Source organism: Triturus cristatus, chromosome 3_1, assembly GCF_964204655.1.
Source record: "Triturus cristatus chromosome 3_1, aTriCri1.1, whole genome shotgun sequence".
NCBI lineage: Eukaryota > Metazoa > Chordata > Amphibia > Caudata > Salamandridae > Triturus > Triturus cristatus.
Window position 1 is genome coordinate 673,098,094 of NC_140583.1, and position 22,243 is coordinate 673,120,336.

A 22,243-nucleotide genomic window follows, 5' to 3' on the forward strand; every position below is an offset into this window, starting at 1 on the left:
CCTGGAGGAAATAAATATCTATGTGGTGCCTATTGAGATAGGTGTGTGGTAATCTATCCTTTCTATGGTCATTTAGCCTGTGGATGTTCCAGGTCAGGCATCTGGTGGTGGTCATTATGTTAAGAAGAGACAGAGATAATGATGTGGAAGATGGGGTCAAGTTCAGTGTGTATATGAGGGAGTTAGAAAAATGATGCAGAGCCGTGCATGGGATGTAATTAGGTTCTAGAGGGGTGGGGGAAGGAAAGTCAACCAACAGAAGCCCTTTACCGCATATCACCCCTCCGTCCACCCACTCTAGCCCCCAAACATAGTTGAAAACTTCAATCCAACTACCCCAAACACAGTCATTCAACATGGGGATCATCCCTGAGGGAAGCAGCAAGCAAGACAAACAATCCATTCATGAACCGACTGGGTGAATGGTGGGGTGCAACAACACCCTGCATGAGGTCAGCAAGCTCCCACGGAGATGGTCAGCACTAGAATCAAGGCATCCAAAGGCACGTGAGGGGCATCTGAGTCCGCAGAAGGGTGGCTAGTAGAACAAGCACTGCGTCAGCACAGCAAGGGAGGCCAGTCACCTCCGGCAATGTCAAGGCGCACCCGGGACAGTGAGTAGGGTTAGTCATTATCACTGAGGTGGTTTTCTCCTTGATGTTGCGGGGACGACTGGGGGCAATGTCGCCTTCATGCTGATGTTTGGCAAATTTTAGGGCAGCTTTGGCATCCGTGAAGTAGTGGGGTTTTCTCTCATGGGGGATGCGCAGCTTGGCAAGCGTGAACTCAGGGTAGAAAGACTACAATGCCCTGGCACTGCATGGATTGATGTTCGCGGGCAAGGCGAAGGACCATGCTAGATCCCTATAATTAAGGACTCTTGCAACTATGGAATGGGCAAGGACCCCTAGGGGTGAGGGGAGGAAACGCGGGTCAAGGGAGCCACCCTTGCCTCTCCATGGAATGATGTTGTCCAGTGGAGGGCATGAGCAGGCCTGGAATGTGGGGGTTGCCCTTAATGAAACTGGGTGTGAAAGGGTCTGCAGGCGTCCAAAATGTTGCAAGGAATAAACGAGCAGTGCCAGAGAAGAGGGCCTGGTTGAATGATGGGAGCCCTTCTTATGTAAGTCTCAAGGGTGCAGATCTCGCCTAGGTCAAGCTCACTCCCAACAGGTAAGATCACGCTGCCCACGCCCCCATCCACCACCCATCCAAACAGGTGAATAACGCTGGGATCAGGGCATTTTGCAGAATTTAACTGGAGACCCATCCCCCCAATGCACTCGAGGGGCCAGGGGAAGAGGCCACTGTGCACATTGTCACTTACCCACCACGCTGTCCAAGGCTGCGTGCCGCCCATGAGAGGATCAGGCCAGCAGGCCCCAAGGAGTTCAGTTTGGCCCCCAGGGACAACAATTCCAAGCAGACCCACAGCAAGCTGCCACGTGGCTCCCCCGGGACCCGGCAGGCACGGGGAGCAAGGTGGAGCCCCGAGAGCAATGCCAATGGCCGGCCGCCGCTGAGGCCCAACGCGGGCCGCAACGAGAGTTGATGCGGTGTAAGCTTCATAGGTTCTCTGGTGGGCCTCTGGAGGCCTGGGCGGCTCCCTCAAGGTCTGCTGCAGGGTGCCATATCAGTTGGAGGTCACAAAAGGAACTCGCTGAGCGGGGATGCCTGTCGGATGTTGTCATCGTCGGGCAGAGCCCTCTATTGAGCAGCCATCTTGCTGCCAAGCTAAGCTCCGCCCCCCACAACATTGAACTCTTTGTGCTTCTTTGGACCTGGGCACCTACTTACCTTAAGTCCAGGAGAACAGTCTTGCAAGTTGTTAGCTCGTCACCCTGTGCAGTGTATGTTTCTCCCATAGGACAAAATTACCGCTTTCAGGCTCATGGCTCAAATCTAACAGTTGTATTTTCTAAGTTTCCTGAAAATCACTAACATGAAAAGTACTTACCTGATCCTAAAGATCTTGGTGTCTAAAATTATATAAAAATATATGTTAATTTTGCAAATTGGTGTCTGATTTCCTTATTGAGTGTGTGCCTCATTTACGGACTCTGTGTGTGCAACAAATGCCTAACACTCCCATCTGATAAGCCTAAGGCCGCACGACTATACTCCCACAAATAGAGCACCTTGGGATTGTTAAAGCAAGCCCATGTACACTAGTAAGGGATACCTAGACTCTCTACACAGAGCACTTCATTTTGGCTCACTAGGTGAGCTTGCTACATTAAGCTCACCTTGGAATTGTTTGTCCCAGGATTTCAGGTAAAGAAAAGATTTAAGCACAACACTTTTTCAGTAGGCATTCTGCAATTAAAGCGAGAGTTAAATATTTGTCTTCATTCATTTATCCTGGAAGGTGGTATTTGTGTGTCTTTGTTATTATTTTCTTTGAGGTTAGTTAGGTAGGCGTAGGTAAATACTCTAATCAGTCAGACTTTTGAAATAAACATTTTGTAAAATTAAGGCATTGAAGAACTAAAAATGCATTTTTCCTTTTCAACATTGTTTTTGGTGCTGGAAGTGGCATAGTTTACCTTGAGAATAAAACGTGAGTTTTTTTCTGCTGAACTGTGTTGAAGGATGGGAGGACGGTAGGTATCTGGGGGTTTGTTGAGCTGGAAGCTCAACAAGGGGGATGGGCCAAAACACACAGGGGAGATATTAAAGGAGATATTAAAGAACAAAACGAGTGCGCGGTCTGGGAAAGGTGATGGTTTAATCCTCCAGTGGTATTGAGAAGAAATTAACTTGCAATATTGTAAAATCTTACACTATTTCTTCAGATATTGTCTTTTCTACTGCAGTTTTTCAAGAGTTTTTCCATAGAATCCAATCATTGTTCCAAAAGATTTTACATTTTGCAATTCTTTAAAACCAATTTTATTTCAAACAGCTCGGCAGCTACGATTGGCTTTCCTTATGCATTCATGGAAGGATACATTGGATTATTCAAACAACACTATGGAGTCTGCGCTACAATATGAGAAATTTTTGAATGTGAGTAACTATGCAAGATTTTATCCATTTGGACAGAAATGAAGTCAGGTTGTAAATTAGACAAACAGTAAATAGCTTGTTCTATACAAAGCAGTTGAGCAAATGTACTTGATTTGTAGTTTTTACAAGTCATTTTGTTAGTGAGGTGGATCTGCTTCTGTCTGAACATTTCTTCATTTTTTTTATTAGAACATTTACACACATATGCCAGTAAAGTTTCCCATTTGCCAACATATACATTTATGTATCAACACATTTCCCCACAGGCACACAATGAGTAAAACCTGTTGATTTGTAAGTCACTTGTGCATTTCTTCATTAATATGAAATATCAGCTGTGGAAAAAAGTTTTGAAATTAATTTTGCATTCATCTTTAATTTAAAACAGGTGGCAAACATTATATATGTCATTTCTAGTGTATTCCTTGAATACAGCAAAACTGATAAAAGCCTGAACAACACAAACATTTGGAAGAATTTAAATGCATTAAAAAAAACTGGCTTTTCAACAACATAAACAAGAAGCTATGAGCATAAATAGTTATGTTACATGTGAGTTACAATGAAGAAGCAATATGCAACAAAACATAAACGTGGAGAGAAAAGGTCTAGAGATAACCAAGAAGAAAACATTTCAAAGCTGTGAGATCTTATAAGCTTCCTAAAGCATGTCTACCTAGTGCATCTTTACACAGAAGAAAGAAAGTCAATTTATGCAGCGACCTAAAACTTCTTTCTAAATGTACTTGTTTTTATGTAGGGTTTTATACTGCACTTCTGCTGATGTTGATATCACCCAAGTTTGTGGTACTCATTTTACCAACCTTGGAAGGATGAAAGGCTGAGTTGGCGATTCTGGGATTCACGTTGCACACCACATCTGAAAGTAGTGGTGAACAGTTAACCAGGCCTGGGCGTAGTTCGCTGAGTTTTGCCGCGGGGAACTCCTCAAAGTTCCGCGAGTGTCAGAGTGCAGTGCGAACTGAAGTTTGTGCTAGTATTTGCCAACTTGCGCTCGCGAACTTACTGTTCGCAATCGCAAGCTTACCGTTCGTGATCACGAGTGGGGGAAAAGCTCTGCTGCACATCGCGAAGCGGAGTTTTCTGCACTCCGCGAGCTCCGCGGAGTGCAGAAAACTCCGCGAACTGAGCGAAGTTCACCGCCCAGGCCTACAGTTAACCCACTTAGCTATCTTGCCGGCTATACCCATAGGTTTATTTAAGAGGTTTTGAACTATTTGAAAATCCATCTATTTCTGGTTCCTGAAAATGACTGACTTTTTAAAAATTTGAATACATTGGAAATAGTTGCAAGATGATTGCTTAGTTTCTGTGAACCAATGAACTGAAAGCAACTAAATTGGTGACAACTTAAAAAATTATATATGTATACAGCCTTACAAATTTGAGTTCATTTCAAGTGTTATCATCTGCTTTTACTCTCACACACAATGACAACAGGAATATTTCAGGGGAGGTCCCTCCTCAAACCTCTGAGGTATCTAAAGATATTGGAGTAGACTCCTCACTCCTTTATCGTGACAGGCTTCATCATCGGTGCCTATCCACACCCTGGTAGGATGGTACCCCCAGGGAGGACTCCACTAACATATTAATAGATACTTAAATGTAAATATGTAGGTAAAATGTACTTCCAACTGGGAAACTTATAACCAGCAGCGTAAAGATGTCAGTCACCTACTTTGACTTGAGGCTATCTTTATTATTTAGGAGTTCTTTTTAAATGTAAAGGATATTCTTCGAACCCCAGCTGACATCACCAGCCGATTTGCAAGATGGGAACAGGAGGAGATTGAGCTGAATAAATGGTAAGTGTGTTGCTGTTATAATGCACACTGAATTCCTTTGAGACTTTAATTGATCCAGACTTGTCCGGTCTCTGTCATTTAAAGAAACGTACTTGAAAAGCGGTAGTTTTACGTGTTGCATCCTTTATCATCAAACATTAAACTATTTGAAGTCTAGGCCTTCTAAACTGCCAGGACTGATAATTACTTGTAAGCAAGCCTCAATAATATCAGATTCAAACTATGCTATTCCGTGTTTATTTTTTTAGATTTATTTCTGTAGCAAAGTAACATTTCAAACAAAAATATTGAACTCCAGCGATTTCAGTTCATACAGTTTTGAGAGTGGGAGTGGTTGGCATAGTTTTGAGACAGAGCAGTTAAAGTAGGAAATATTTGCAGCAGTTGTATGCACAAACTTGGCAAAGACTGATATGTATGACTGTAAGCTTCACTGTCTGATAGATTGTCCAAAACTGGTGAACCGATAACCCACCAGTAAATATGCGAATATGAGAGAACAAATAGTGTTATGTTTTGGAAAGTAATTCTAAAATATGTATAGTAGAATAGCATCTCACCAACAACCCTTAAATGAGGTTACGGTCCTAGAGGGCTTCTCTGTTCTAATTTCCTGAGTTTAATTAGTGGCTGTACACTATCAGATTAAATGTTATTTGAGGATAAAACCTATATCAAGATTTTTCTTCAAGTCTGTACCTGAAGCAAAAGATAAACATGTTGGCAGGGTGTGAGTAATATGTGCTGGCAGGACAGTGAATAGTGCCAGATATACACACAATAGATACACATTAAAAGATAACCAGTTCTATATGTATTTGCATTTCAGCTGTGTTTCCAAGAAATTTCTAGGTTCAGTTTGATTTCTTATAATAGTCGACTTTTCAACCTCATACGACGTGGAATTTGACGCGGTCATCATCGGGGGGAACATTTATACAGGTCTTTCGCAATACTATGCCACCATTGAATTCAGTGAGGGTGAGCCTTCAAAGACAAATTTCAGAATCTGAAGTAGATTAAGACAAGGAAATGGCTAACACTTTTTTATTATGTAAATTTATTCTTAGTATCGTGAAACCAAAGGGTTTGAGACTTGGGATAATTTCACTAGCTATATTACGTTTCTCCAGATTCAGTGCATTGTAGAAGATGTTACCAGAAAATAAATCACTTTCTGGGCCAAACCTTGCTGTGCACCCCCAGTAAATTGCCAAATTGTAAGGCGCAGCTGCCCTGCTCCAGACAACCTCCCATTTTGTCCCTGCTGCCTTTGTCTGAGAGCGAATGGGTTCAGGCATCTACTAGCTGTACCAACACAAACTCTATTCTGACCTCTCCACTCGTATATCGAGTCCGAACGAGTGGAGACCTTTTTGTAGAGGATATGTTCTTCCACCAGTTTGGTCCTCATGTCTATTAATGCCAGTTGCCTACCTGTCACTATTCCCATACTCTACGAGATTCGGTTGCTCAAGACCTCCCAGTTTTCTCGGAAGATCTCCAACCTGTGCTAACCAGGCTATACTGGGTGGCCGCAATGTGGCCAAGCTCACAATTCGTTGTGGCTTGGATTGAAGAACCAAGACCTTAGGGGCCTGGCGGCGCAGGGTACGCCTTAATCTCCTGAGTTCACCTGCTTTGTCGAACAGAGACACGGGACACTCCGTTAGCCGTAGAAGATAGGGTTTATTAGCTGCAGCTAAGTACAGTTGTCCCAGAAGTACACTTGGTATGTTCTTAGGAGACTGCCACTTTACTTTGTGGCGCACAATCTTTTATAACATACATATTCACAAAGAACACTCCCAATGCATACAGGGTCAACCAATGAGAAGAATGTGAAAACAAGATATTAAGTAACTCAAATAAGCCCCTCTCCCAACTGTGTTTGTCACCCTTCCCCACAAGTTAATCAGTGGTAGTGTTTATAAGTCGACTTGCAGGTGGCAGGACACATTTGTATGGCCTAGAGGACAGTTGTGAAATGAGAGAATACGAGTAAAGAATAGCGAAGGCCAGAGGATAAGATAAAGTCAGGAAAGAATGGTGCGAACCAACAGATAGTTGAAACAGGGATCAGTCAGACCAGACGAGGATTAGTGGAGTCGGTCGGACCCTGACACCAGCTATGAACAGAGGCAGGAGGTTATTTGACACGTTGCAGTAGGATGAGGAAAAACAACTCTTCGTTCACCGTGCCGCCTGAGTGAGGGCAACACAAAATGGCAGAAAGACACAAAATGGTGGCTAAATACGAACGAGATCGGAAACTGAATTACCTCAGACCCTCCTTTTGCCATTACTCAGGCAAGACACACAGACTCATTTTAATCTGAGTCGTCATCAATGGCCATGAGGTCATCAAGCTGTTACTGCAAAATCATTTTAATGCTCTCCGTCTTCCGTGGCACAGGCCTTGGGACACACATAGTGGCACAAAGACCACCTATGGCGGGGCCACACTGCATACAGAGACAACAGGAAAAAATGATGGCCAAAATCACTCCAAGGAATGTTCATACCTTCCATCCCCATTTGGACAGTAATCCCCAAAACCATTCCAACAAAGACCAATCTCCTTCGTCCTGATGAATCAACTCGGAGATCACATGTAATTTGGAGGTGGCTTGGTATACTGTAGGGGCGTCGTTAGGTATATAAATGCAACAGCTAGATCCGATCAATTTACAAACTCCACCACGATCTGCAAGAATAACATCCAAAGCAATCCGGTTCTGCAATGTCATGAGACGATCCGCCTGAAGTTCAGCTGTGAGATTGCTCAAGGCTCCCACAGTGACATCTATGGTAGTCTCAACAACACAAACCAATTGTCTCATGTTTCTACTGTTGGCCATTGGGCCCCAAAAAGGAAGAAATCCTTTAAGGAAATCACCTCCCTCTTGTCCTGCCGTGTCTTTAGAATCAATAATCCCTTTGCCATATCTGTTTCTGTGATGTCCCGAAGGAGCAGTATAGGTAGAGGGAGAAGAAAGGCTATATAGCATGTTCCTGAAAAATCCGTCGGTAGCCACGTGTAGGCTCTATCGTGGCAGACAAAATACGTGCCCTGGGATGGCACTAACGGTGGTGAATTCTGAGATGTGTGAATGTACGTATGGGAACAAACACTCTTTCCTTGTCCAGTGTCAGTAGTCTGGCCATTTATTTGTAAACAAAAGTTACCTCGATGAGGCACAGTCCAAATTGGTGGAGATTTTCCCTGTTTACTCCTATCTGTAAGGCAAGTGGCGTAACGAGTCACGTTCCAAGCGTCGTATGCCCGCTTCTCATCAACAGGAATCTTACCATTCTCCACAATTCTAGCCATAGCCACTATTCCTTTTATCAGAGAACTATGACTAAAATCTTGTCCACTACCATATGAACCAGCTGGATGTCTAAATCGGTTCTGGTATGCATTTGAAAACATTACAAAATAGGCCCAAGCGGAACCTTCATAGGAAAATGGAAGGACTAAATATGGCATCCCTTTTTCGGTGGTATGAGGCATAAGTCCACACACCCAACAGTCGGTTGTGTTGACTACCAATTGGTGTTGGTGCAATAACTGGACAAATGAATTGTTAAAATATTCTGTTCTCCTGATTAGTTCATGTTGGGGAAGCGTATATAATTGGTGTGGGGAGATAGTAGAATGAAAAGGCAAAGAAATAGAAGTAGGAACAGATTTGTGCTGCATAACATGAACAATCCAACCTATACAAGCCAATAAGATACTAGAAAACATAATAACACACAATGTTATGCCACATTGACTGTACACTAATTTACAATATCTCTTTTTCATCTCTTCCTTCTTGTTATTCTTCTGCAATTTGACATCCATCCTCTAAAATTGTTGCTCACGGCAATCTTCCTTACTCACTTGGCTGTGATTATTAGCCGTCCTATGACACTGCAAGTCCTGGGGGCCTAGCCACTATACAGGTCACGAACCAAGACTCCTACCGTGACCCTGCAACCTGGACAGATGATACATGTCATAAAAGAGATGAAAATTTCAGGTGTCCTTGACCAGTCTAGGCCTTAAATTATATCGAGTTCTGTTCAGTACAGTTTGGTCCTGAAATAGTGTCTGTGGATCTGTAGTGTTCAATCGAAGATGTGGTGGTACTGCTTCTTGTAAAACGTCGTCATCTTCTTTTTCAGACCGAGCTCCATCTAGGTGTGCACTACTGAAAGGTACAAACCGAGGGACCCTTTCGCCTTCTAAATCACCTACACCCTTCCAGACCCACTGGTCAAAAGGAAAGGGCAAGAGCACCTTTTTGCAGTGCACGCCATGGATCCAGTTCTTTTTCCCTTCGACCTTCACTGTTGTACGCGTGACTAGAAGAACCTGTCGAGGCGCCCTCCAACGAGGCTCCAAATCCCTTGTCCTCTGAAAATTGTTCACACAGACCCAGTCTCCCGGTTGGATAGAATGACCTGGGTCTGTGGAGGTCTCTGGTAAAGCGTCTCAAACCTGTTGGTGGAGAACACGTAATTTAGTGGTGAGGTCATACAAATAATCAAAAATCCGATTGGCCGCACACTGCTAGTCCTACCAGCGTGTTACCCCAAAGAATTGTGGTCCATGAAGTAGCGTCGGCGGGTACGCCTATGCTAAAAGTTTAAAATGAAAATGAGTGTCACGTTAGCCATCCCTGGACACGTGTTTCGAGGTAGTTGCCTCTCGTCAGCAGGGAGTAGGTAAGTGTGTAGGGTTGCTGCGCAGGCTGCCAAAAAATATTCTCAGGTAAAGTACCACTCAAGGCGCGCAGGTGCGTAGCCATGGGCTCGTCAGCCCCATCGGCTCAAGGGAGCCTGAATATAAACAAAAATCCGATTGGCCGCACACTGCTAGTCCTACCAGCGTGTTACCCCAAAGAATTGTGGTCCATGAAGTAGCGTCGGCGGGTACGCCTATGCTAAAAGTTTAAAATGAAAATGAGTGTCGCGTTAGCCATCCCTGGACACGTGTTTCGAGGTAGTTGCCTCTCGTCGGCAGGGAGTAGGTATGTGTGTAGGGTTGCTGCGCAGGCTGCCAAAAAATATTCTCAGGTAAAGTACCACTCAAGGCGCGCAGGTGCGTAGCCATGGGCTCGTCAGCCCCACCGGCTCAAGGGAGCCTGAATATAAACAAAAATCCGATTGGCCGCACACTGCTAGTCCTACCAGCATGTTACCCCAAAGAATTGTGGTCCATGAAGTAGCGTCGGCGGGTACGCCTATGCTAAAAGTTTAAAATGAAAGTGAGTGTCGCGTTAGCCATCCCTGGACACGTGTTTCGAGGTAGTTGCCTCTCGTCAGCAGGGAGTAGGTATGTATGTAGGGTTGCTGCGCAGGCTGCCAAAAAATATTCTCAGGTGAAGTACCACTCAAGGCGCGCAGGTGCGTAGCCATGGGCTCGTCAGCCCCACCGGCTCAAGGGAGTCTGAATATAAACAAAAATCCGATTGGCCGCACACTGCTAGTCCTACCAGCGTGTTACCCCAAAGAATTGTGGTCCATGAAGTAGCGTCGGCGGGTACGCCTATGCTAAAAGTTTAAAATGAAAATGAGTGTCGCGTTAGCCATCCCTGGACACGTGTTTCGAGGAAGTTGCCTCTCGTCAGCAGGGAGTAGGTATGTGTGTAGGGTTGCTGCGCCGGCTGCCAAAAAATATTCTCAGGTAAAGTACCACTCAAGGCGCGCAGGTGCGTAGCCATGGGCTCGTCAGCCCCACCGGCTCAAGGGAGCCTGAATATAAACAAAAATCCGATTGGCCGCACACTGCTAGTCCTACCAGCGTGTTACCCCAAAGAATTGTGGTCCATGAAGTAGCGTCGGCGGGTACGCCTATGCTAAAAGTTTAAAATGAAAATGAGTGTCGCGTTAGCCATCCCTGGACACGTGTTTCGAGGTAGTTGCCTCTCGTCAGCAGGGAGTAGGTATGTGTGTAGGGTTGCTGCGCAGGCTGCCAAAAAATATTCTCAGGTAAAGTACCACTCAAGGCGCGCAGGTGCGTAGTCATGGGCTCGTCAGCCCCAGCGGCTCAAGGGAGCCTAAATATAAACAAAAATCCGATTGGCCGCACACTGCTAGTCCTACCAGCGTGTTACCCCAAAGAATTGTGGTCCATGAAGTAGCGTCGGCGGGTACGCCTATGCTAAAAGTTTAAAATGAAAATGAGTGTCGCGTTAGCCATCCCTGGACACGTGTTTCGAGGTAGTTGCCTCTCGTCAGCAGGGAGTAGGTATGTGTGTAGGGTTGCTGCGCAGGCTGCCAAAAAATATTCTCAGGTCAAGTACCACTCAAGGCGCGCAGGTGCGTAGCCATGGGCTCGTCAGCCCCACCGGCTCAAGGGAGCCTGAATATAAACAAAAATCCGATTGGCCGCACACTGCTAGTCCTACCAGCGTGTTACCCCAAAGAATTGTGGTCCATGAAGTAGCGTCGGCGGGTACGCCTATGCTAAACGTTTAAAATGAAAATGAGTGTCGCGTTAGCCATCCCTGGACACGTGTTTCGAGGTAGTTGCCTCTCGTCAGCAGGGAGTAGGTATGTGTGTAGGGTTGCTGCGCAGGCTGCCAAAAATTATTCTCAGGTAAAGTACCACTCAAGGCGCGCAGGTGCGTAGCCATGGGCTCGTCAGCCCCACCGGCTCAAGGGAGCCTGAATATAAACAAAAATCTGATTGGCCGCACACTGCTAGTCCTACCAGCGTGTTACCCCAAAGAATTGTGGTCCATTAAGTAGCATCGGCGGGTATGCCTATGCTAAAAGTTTAAAATGAAAATGAGTGTCGCGTTAGCCATCCCTGGACACGTGTTTCGAGGTAGTTGCCTCTCGTCAGCAGGGAGTAGGTATATGTGTAGGGTTGCTGCGCAGGCTGCCAAAAAATATTCTCAGGTAAAGTACCACTCAAGGCGCGCAGGTGCGTAGCCATGGGCTCGTCAGCCCCACCGGCTCAAGGGAGCCTGAATATAAACAAAAATCCGATTGGCCGCACACTGCTAGTCCTACCAGCGTGTTACCCCAAAGAATTGTGGTCCATGAAGTAGCGTCGGCGGGTACGCCTATGCTAAAAGTTTAAAATGAAAATGATCAATCAGCATTGGATACTGTATGTCAGAATACTTGTTAGGGCGAGGGACTCCCCAAACATAAGCCGGGCGTCCAAAAACAACCTCGTATGGGCTGAGTCCTAAACGAGAATGTACAGCTGTTCTAGTGGATAGGAGAGCCAAAGGTAAAGCATCGGGCCAGGCAAGTCCCGTGCTAGCCTGTACCTTTGCAAGCTTAAGTTTGAGAGTGCCGTTATAGCACTCTACCAAACCCGCTGATTGGGGATGGTTCGCCGCATGGAATTTTTGGACAATCCCAAGACCGGCACACACGTTTTTCATAATTTGGCCCACAAATTCACTTCCATTGTCACTCCAGACAATGCGCAGCAAACCAAACCTAGGGAAGAACTCTTTTAGAAGAACTTTGGCAGTGGACAAAGCAGTGTTGTCTTTCAGGGGGTAGGCCTCTATCCATCTGGAGAAGGCACACACCACCACCAAAACATATTTGAGATTGTTGCATCGTTCCATGTGAATATAATCAATTTGCAACACCTCAAAAGGATATGTTGGGGGAGCAAAATGACCTGCTGGAGTTGGGGTTCCCTTTCCTGGATTATGCATCAAGCAAACGATACAATGCTTCACTAAATTATCTGCACATTTTGGAATCCCTTCGTTCAGCCACACTGGAGCCAGAAGCTTACATATTCCTTTCGCACTGATGTGGGCTGGACCATGTGCCATAGCAACTACAGGCAGTACATAGGCATCTGGTAACAGCCAACGCTGATGTTCTGACAATTCTATCCAACATCCCATCGCGTCTAACATTCCTGTACTCTCTTCCACTTACTCAACTCTTTCTCTGTAGCCTCTCCTTGAATCGATCTCACACTTTCTATTGTATCCTCGCACATTCCTTTTTCCTTGACCCAATTTGCAGGGCCCGCAACATACATGCGACTCATAGCATCTCTGGCTGTTTCTTTCGCTACCTCATCCCCAAAAGCATTCCCACGACCAACATCATCGGTAATCCTCTTATGCGCACTACACTTTATGATTGCTATCTGGGTAGGCAAAGCAAGTGACTCAAGAAGATCAGTTCCCAACTGACCATGCTGTATTTTGGTACCATGGGAGGTAAAGAATCCTCTTTCCTTCCACAAACGACCAAAGCTATGTGCCACACCTAACGCATACTGGCTGTCGGTATATACATGCACTCTCTTCCCCTTAGATAACACACATGCTCTGGTCAAAGCTATCAGTTCAGCCGCCTGAGCTGAATTATGTCTGATGCGTGCTGTCTCCACAATTGTATGCAAAGTGGTAACAGCGTAAGCTGAAGTTGTTTCACCATTAGGGAGTTTAAAACAAGAGCCATCCACCCATAGGATCCCATCCGGGTCCATTAGTGGTGTATCTTTCAAATCAATCCTACCTTTTGTCTCCTCCTCAGTACGGAGCAAACAATCCTGTTCCTGAATACCTGGCACGCACTTCTCTTTGTGTGGATGGCACAGACATTTGTGCAATTGCTTGAATACGTTCTGGGGTCAGTCGCCTTCCCTCCTTCGACAAGAGATGACCTAGATAGGTAACCTCTTTGCAGGCATATTGTAATTTAGAAGGTGAAACCTTATGGTGAAGGTCAGACAAGTGACGCAGCAGTGCAATAGTCACGTTTTTGCAAATATCCTCTGAATCAGCAGCAATTAATAAATCATCCACATACTGAATAAGGGTAGCACCTGGCGGCAAAGGAAAAGCATCAAGCTGGTATTTCAGAGCTTGGCTATAGATGGAGGGACTTTCACAATAGCCTTGGGGTGCGCGCTTGAACCGGAAACTTCGGCCTCCTAAAGAGAAGCCAAAAATATCCCTACTCTCTTCAGCAATGGGGATGCTGAAGAAAGCATTTTTCAGATCGATAACAGAAAACCAAGCTGCCGAGGCAGGTATCATAGTTAAAAGGGCAGTGATATCTGGAACAACAGGAAACTGCAGTACAACAATTTTATTAACCTCCCTGAGATCAATAACAAAGCGATAAACAGGAGGCTGAGAAGGATCAGTGCGTTTAAGAACCGGAAGAACAGGACTATTGCATACATTTCCCTTTGTCTCCTCGACCACACCCTTCTGAACCAAATCATAAATATTAGCAAAAAGTGCTCTTTCACCATCATTGGGAATTTTGTATTGAGGGATGCGTGGCAATTTAGCATTGGGCTTGAGGGTAACAACATAGGGTGGGATCTCAAGACAACCAACATCATTTGGACCCGTAGCCCAAAGTGTTGCAGGGAGAGAGAGCAATTCAGGTGGAAATTGATCTTTAGACAAATACATTGGGGAAGTCAGTTTCTGCCCCAAAACGAGATGTACACCAGAAGGAGAACAATATATCGTTGCATGCAGTCTTTTCAATAAATCCAAACACAACAGATTTTCGCCGCAACCAGTCGTTAGAAGAAGCGGAGCTTCCAAATCATAAGAACCAATTGAAACAGGCTGAGGACAAGAGACCGGGCTATGAACTGGGGCGCCAGAAAATCCTACGGATACGTTTGTTAAGCCAGACAAAGGTGCCCCAGGGAGTTTGGAGTGAATAATAGAACTTCTCATCGCACCAGTATCTAAAAGAAATGGCTCTGAAACACCCATTGTAGTGACATTAACATAAGGCCCATTCTGATCTACTGGAATCGATACAACTCCCTTAATTTGTCTATGGCTGTCCTAGTTAGCGTGAAGAACATTCAACATAGTAATCATCATTGTAATACTGTGTAGACTGAGTATTTTGTTGATCAAAGTAGTTCATAGAATGTGGAGGTGGAGGGGAACGATGTGTCTGGGATGGCATACCTCGACCTCTACCCCTGGGCGCTAACTGGGAACCACCACGACCTCGTTGAGTAGAGAGTCCTCCATTACGCTGTAATAAACCCGGGCAGCTATTCTTAAAATGACCTTCCTCCCTACAATAGACGCATTGGTTGGGACCTAACAAAGGCCGCGGAATATAGGGCTCAGGTTTTTGAAAGACCCTCTGAAACTGGGAAAGCTGTTGAAACTGGCGCTGAGCAGAGCGAGGAGGATAAGCTTGTTGCAGAAGAACCTTCGTTTTTAATTCTTTAATCTTTTTCTCTTGCTTGTCTTTTTCCTCTTTGTCCCTGTTTTCGTAATATTGAGCAGTAGCCAATATCTGAGCCGAAGAAGAAACAGCCCATGAACTTTCAGAGTCTTTTAACTTATGTGACAACTCGGGGAGCAAATTGAATACGAATTTATCTACAAATAATCGCTGTCCACCCTCCGTAGTCATATCCTGACCACTGTGATCAATAAACGTCTCCTCAAAACGAGTGAAGAAATCGGAGACACTCATCTTTCTTCTGTTTACACGCGGCTAATTTATCCCAATTAACTCGTAAGGCGGGCATCATTGTTTTCATTAAAGTAATAATCCTACCAGGGAGTTCTATGATCAAAACATCAGGCTTAGCACCACCCACTTGTGCTCTATCCGAGGCAGTTATAGCATCCAATGTACCACCCAATTCTTGAACGTGATCCTCTCTACGAATCCGAGCCCATAACGCTTGTGGGACTACATTTCCCATCAGCATGTCAATATCCGCTAAGTTCATAATACAGGCATCAACAGTCTAAGACAATTCTTTATAGTAACCAGCAGGGTTTTTACGGGGATCCGGTAAAGATTATTTGAGGGCCAAAACATCAGATCTCTTCCAGGGCACATGTACCCATATACGCTGGAAGTGAGCGAGAATAGCTGGATTATTACCTGCTTGCGCAACCTCTTCCCTCCATATCGGAGGAACCTCTCTCAATGGGTAATGTTTCAATGTCTGCCGAACAGCAGGATCAGAATCAAGAAAAGTTTGTGAATAAAATAACGACCTAAAAGTAACAAGTGTCCTTACTGCGTCCTCAACCTTAGAACCCACAATGAGTCCTTTATCGAAATTAGCCTGAACATTCAACAAACCCTGGGGAAGTAAACCCAAATCCATATCCTCCCATTCTTTAGCGGGAGTGTCACACATAACATTAAATACATATCTCTGCGTGGGCGCCTCCCACTGATGAAAGGTGGTCATTATATCTTTCACACTATACTGGGGACCCTTCTCGAATCATTTGCGAGCGAGAGTCCAATACCACCCATTCGTCGGAACCTGGAAGTTGACTACGAGACTGTCTTCGAGAAAAAGCCGGAGACATGTTCAGAGTCTCAAAGAAAGGGGACAAGAAACCAGATATTCGTTTGCGCACAGTAGGAGAATTAGACATAAGGACAGGGGACAAGGTATTAGGCGATACAGGAGAGGAACTGGCAGTTTTAAGGGGAGCCGAAGGCAAAGAAGATTGAGGTTCAGGAGATGGAGACCATGGAATCGGTGGCACGAGAGGTGGGGGTGGCAATACCGGAAGAGGCAATTGTTGAAGAACCGGAACAGGTGGGGGGACAACAGGTAGCTGAACAGGTTGTAACAACGGGGGTGCATTAGCACCTTGTACATAGGGTGGAGGCAATCTCAATAGGTGAGACATCAAAGGGTCTTCCTCCAGATCCTTACTTTTATCAGAAGGGGAATTGGGCAACAACGGATAGCATCTATCTATTGCCATATGATGCTGTCTCTCTGAAATGTCCGTTGCATTATCAATCTCATTATCTTTAAACTGCTGGGCAGCCTGTATAATCGTCATATTTTGTGCTTTCTCATCTCGTTTTGCCTACTTAATTTCTTTCTGTTTGGCTTCCTTACGCCAGAGGCGAAAAGAATCAAACATTGCCGGCCGGGCTTGTCTTTTGAACAATCTCGCTTCCAAATTGTCTAATATGTCAGGCTCAAAACTACCGTTTAGTGGCCACTGTAGAACGCCATCGTTCATCGTGTATCGGATCCATGCCTTATTAAAGGCGATGGGGCCGACACCATGTTTTGAATAAAGCTCATAGGTGGGAGTTCCAACCGGAGGAATCGGACAAGAGTCCTCCAGCCGGGAATCCCTATTACAACCAAAGCAACAGAACTTCTTAAACTTATTCAGACCAGGCATCGTTATTTCACTGGACTGTTTACAAACATCAAGGGGTTAAATCAAATACTATAGCACAAATGTACTCACCCCTCGGCTTCGGCTTTTGCAATAGCCGAATCAAAGACCCAAATCAAAACAAAAATAGTGGGAGCTACCCACCAATACTTAACTAAGTGTTTTCTTACGCCAACAGAGGCCCGTCTAATGTCTCGCGATACCAAACATCATCAAAGGGACCAAAGCAGGGCGACAGTCAGGGTAGCAGTCATCAGCAGCCGTCAGAAAGGAGAAACCGCGCTGCAAAAGACCTTCGGACCACTTCGACATACAGGGGTCGCTTGATGTGGTTCGCGATTCCTCCAGAATTTTCCTGCGGGGCTCCTCACGATCCTCAGGCAAGAACTGCTACCTCTGAAGCCGGCCCACGTTCGGGCGCCAATTGAAGAACCAAGACCTTAGGGGCCTGGCGGCGCAGGGTACGCCTTAATCTCCTGAGTTCACCTGCTTTGTCGAACAGAGACACGGTACACTCCGTTAGGCGTAGAAGATAGGGTTTATTAGCTGCAGCTAAGTACAGTTGTCCCAGAAGTACACTCGGTATGTTCTTAGGAGACTGCCACTTTTCTTCGTGGCGCACAATCTTTTATAACATACATATTCACAAAGAACACTCCCAATGCATACAGGGTCAACCAATGAGAAGAATGTGAAAACAAGATATTAAGTAACTCAAATAAGCCCCTCTCCCAACTGTGTTTGTCACCCTTCCCCACAAGTTAATCAGTGGTAGTGTTTATAAGTCGACTTGCAGGTGGCAGGACACATTTGTATGGCCTAGAGGACAGTTGTGAAATGAGAGAATACGAGTAAAGAATAGCGAAGGCCAGAGGATAAGATAAAGTCAGGAAAGAATGGTGCGAACCAACAGATAGTTGAAACAGGGATCAGTCAGACCAGACTAGGATTAGTGGAGTCGGCCGGACCCTGACACCAGCTATAAACAGAGGCAGGAGGTTATGTGACACGTTGCAGTAGGATGAGGAAAAACAACTCTTCGTTCACCGTGCTGCCTGAGTGAGGGCAACACAAAATGGCAGAAAGACACAAAATGGTGTCTAAATACGAACGAGATCGGAAACTAAATTACCTCAGGATGCCACCAATTCCATTGGGGGAGCCATTGGCACCTGTGTAGCCATTTGCTGGCACGCCTGACTGCAGTCAATGGGTTTTTCAGGCGTTCAATGTTCGAAGCTCCTGTGTCTAATTCGCAAATCCCTCACCTTTTACATAGAAACCTGTGCAGGACAGGCAGCATGTGGTTGTCACGCTATACATTCATGAAGCACTACTGTCTGGCCAACCAGTGTCACAGAGAGGGACTTTTTACCCGCTCAGTCCAATAGAACCTATTGGTTTGATCCAATTCACAGACCCACCTCCTAATTGGTACTGCTCTGGTATCTATTCAAAAAGTCTTCTGGAAGTGAACTTTGTAATGTTCTGGAAAGGTAATGTCGGAAAATCTGTATTGTCAGCCAAGCATATGGAAAAGTCCTTCCTTAACTCCTATCTTCTGATGGATACTTCTAACTACAGATTTCTCTCCTTAGAATACCCCAAGACACCACCAGACTGGATCCAGAAAAGTTTTGTTTGAGGCATGTGTGGTTGTAAGATACACATGCTGGGCATACTCTTGTTATCTAATGTTTCGCCCGTATGTGTGCAAGTTGTTTTTCTTCAAAGAGGTCTGTTCAAGTCTCGAGGTAATATGACTCCGCCTCTTGTTGGTAATGTTTATGGCTATCGGCTCCATTGTTAGATTGTTTTCCTTCTGTCGTCGGATTCAGACATGTGTTACCAAGCTGCGGATAGACACTGTTGTGGTGTTCTCTTCAGTTGTCCTCAATTCCTCTCCCTTCTGTCAGTATTGTTTGCTATTGCGGCTTCCCTTTCTCGCATCGTCTCGACACATGCAGTCTTGTTCGGACGCGGATCAGGCCGAATTCAACCCCCCTGGCTTTCCGCTACTGTCCTCTGTGTTATGGAATATACCCATGGGCTGATCTCCTTCAGATCTGTTACCTCTGCTTCTCGCCTGAGCACGAAAAGTCCTCCTGCAACACCTGCTGTTCCGATCCGGTCAAAGACTCTTTAAGACCAATGGGCTTGTGGCTTGGAAATGTTGTGCAGAAGTAGAGACCTCTTCGGCACCAAGGATCTCGAGAGAGAGAGAGAGAACATCAACCGGAGCCGTCGGTAGCCAAGGAGGATACCTTTTCGCCCAAATCAAGTTCCGGTTCCAACCTGGAGATCGAAGACCCCCCGCCTGCTCAACTGGTCATGAGTATGGTCCCTCTGCCCCTACCCCCTCAACACCACTCGCACTCTGAGCAGGCCCACCCCAAGGGCCAGACAGCCACTTTTGAGGCTCAGAAACAAGCTTCCGGGCCTCCACTGCCTTTAGGCCATGGTCAGCGCGAAAGTCCTGCTTCAGACCCCCTTGCCCAGCCACGTCTCTGCATCGAAGAAGATTCTGAAGCTGTTGCACCTCCACCTCTGCACCGAAACATAGCAAAATCCTTCGGCATCAAAACTTTGCACGGTGCCGAAGACCCATGCGCCGGCACAGAAGCCCTCGGCGCCGAAACCGACATTGTCCATTGGCTCCATGGAACCTATCCTCCCAGAAGCTGCAGGCCAACGTGACGCCCGCCAGCAGCACATCATGATACACACCCACACTGGTTGGATACTTACCCAGCCACCGCCACCCTCCATGCAGATTAAAGAGGCAACTCAGATTCAAGGAGGATCTAGAACTTCCACCAACCAAGTAGAGAAAGCCGCACAACAAGGCTACCATCTCTCTTCCACAGCCTCAATCACCTGTCCCTTCCCTAACCCCTCCCGGCCGCAAGCTTCACCTTCCCCACCTTCTCTCCCTGCTGACCCCCTTTCTTTCACATGACACACCCTGGGGATAAACGCAGGGGACACTTATGATCTGCCCCCACAGGATGACGCCTAGGATTCTTGTGATATGGAGCCTCTAGGGGACACTGACCCTGATCTCTACCTCACCCATGCCACACCGCCAGATGAGGCTCCATCCCAGTGGTTCCACACGAGAGGCTCCCCAACCGGCTGGACCTTCTCACACAGAACCACAGAGAAATCTGGTACCCCTATCCCAGGGGCTTCAACCTTGAGATCTAGTTCCTGAACTCTTAGAGTTGGGTTACTTCGACCTACCTCCCGTGATTGCTACACTGTCAAATGGAAAAGGTGTGTGTGTTACTGCATTTAAAAACACATTGACCCCATAGAAGCTACCGTCCAGGACATTGTACTAACCATATTCTACCTACTACGCCTACAAACCTGTGGACTAGCGTTCACCTCCATCCATCTCCACTTAGCTGCTGTGGCTGCCTATCTCCAAAATAGGCAACGCATTTTCCTCTTTAGTATTCCCGTCAGGAAAACGTTTATGAAAGGCCTCAAAAAGGTAATTCCTTCACGATCTCCCCAGCCCTGGTTTGGAATCTCAATATCATCCATACAAGACTTTAGGGTCCTCCATTCGAGCCCCTCCATTCATACTCCTTCAATTCCTCTGTTGGAAGGTGGCGCTTCTTGTTGCTATCACCTCACTCAGACGTGTCAGTGAACTCCAAGCTTGACATTGGAAGAATCTTTCTTTCAGGTTCATAGAAATAGGGTTGTCCTTCGCACAAACCCTAAATTCCTTCCTCAGGTGATCTCTCCTCTCCACCTTAATCAGTCATAGAACTCCTGGTGTTGTTTCCTCAATCTGACTCCATTGTAGAATGAGCCCTCCAAACCTTACATGTTAAGCGAACCCTAATGTACTATGTGAATAGGACAAAACCCTTTCGAAAGAATCAACAACTCCTTGTTGATTTTTCCAAACCGCATAAAGGCAGAGCCCTTTATCGAAGTCAGGCATTGCTAGATGGATAGTAAAATATATCCAGATATGTTATGCAAAAGCCAAGATGGCTTTGCTTGGTTCCTAAAGCCCACTTACCAGAAAAAAGAGGGCCTCTATGCCTTTCCTAGGGAACATCCTCATAGCTGACATTTACAAAGCAGCTACCTTTTCTATACCACTTACTTTTACTAAACACTATTGTGTGGATATACTAGCACGGCAACAAGCCAATGTTGGTCAGTCTGTACTTTGTACCCTTTTTCTACTGCAAAATCGACCAGCTAGCCACCATTTATGGGTGGGTGCTTTAAAGTTTATGCACTCACTTGCATATGGCTGGGTCTAAACTGGGGTGGCATGGTGAGCAAAAGAACGATTAATTTAACCCGGATCTCTTGACTGGGGGTGAATGTATGATTTATTCAGCATTCCGTCCATCAGTTGTTTGCATAGCTCTTACAGTTTATGCACAGCATATGTATCTACAGCCACACATGCCTCAAAGGGAAAACCCTGTAAGCATCTGTACCTGGTATTTAGTGCTGTCGATTCACATTTGCCCACCCACCATCCTGGAAGCCTCTGGCTGTTGCAGTGATCATTCATTCTTAATTCTCTTGCATGGTCATCTCTCTATCTCCCTTTCCTGTATCGCTTTGCTCCAACTCCATCCTCGCCCGCCATGCTGAAAACAATCTAACAGTGGAGCTGATGACCATGTGCATTACCGACAACAAATGGAGTTACTTTACATTGTTCCTCGAGAAGACTTATTTGAGGGAAAAACAACTTGCACACATCCAGGCCCAACACTAGATGGCAGGAGTATTCGCAGCATGTGAGTCTACAGCACTACATGTCACAACAGATGCTTACAGGGTAAGTAACATCTTCTTTCCTCAGTGTTACCACGTGCCGCTAGGTGACACCTTGTGGCTCTTTGACCTCATGGCTCCATACCGTGGAGTGGAGCTCCGCTCCTAATTTTGTTGCCCTTCTGGTGACTTCTAGAATAAATTCCAGTGTGCTCAAGAATGATTCCCCAAACCCAAAACTACAGGTTTTTAACCATGCTGCGAATGCAGAGAAACAATTTTGTCCACTGACTCCCACCGTAGAGTGTGCGTCTGGCATCTGGGCTTTGAGCCATGACTCAAAGTTGTGTGATAAATGTGCCTCATGCACCCAAAGGTGATTTGGGACCGGGAGGTAAATCGCTAGGCCACCAAGCCAAGAAATAGTCAAGACCTTCTTGTAGGTCCTGCTCCAATCCTCAAGAGCAGACTCTGCCCGCTCCCGAG

At 45.8% G+C, this 22,243-nt stretch overlaps 1 protein-coding gene across 3 annotated transcripts in view; it reads left to right on the forward strand.

The window, feature by feature from the left end:
* CARS1 (cysteinyl-tRNA synthetase 1) overlaps positions 1-22,243 on the forward strand; it is a 465,335-nt gene that overhangs the window by 264,393 nt on the left and 178,699 nt on the right. For all 3 annotated transcript variants that reach the window (XM_085644733.1, XM_085644734.1, XM_085644735.1), the window contains 2 exons: positions 2,906-3,009; positions 4,741-4,838. In XM_085644733.1, coding sequence (XP_085500859.1) covers positions 2,906-3,009; positions 4,741-4,838 — 202 coding nt within the window. The remainder of the gene's footprint in view (positions 1-2,905; positions 3,010-4,740; positions 4,839-22,243) is intronic.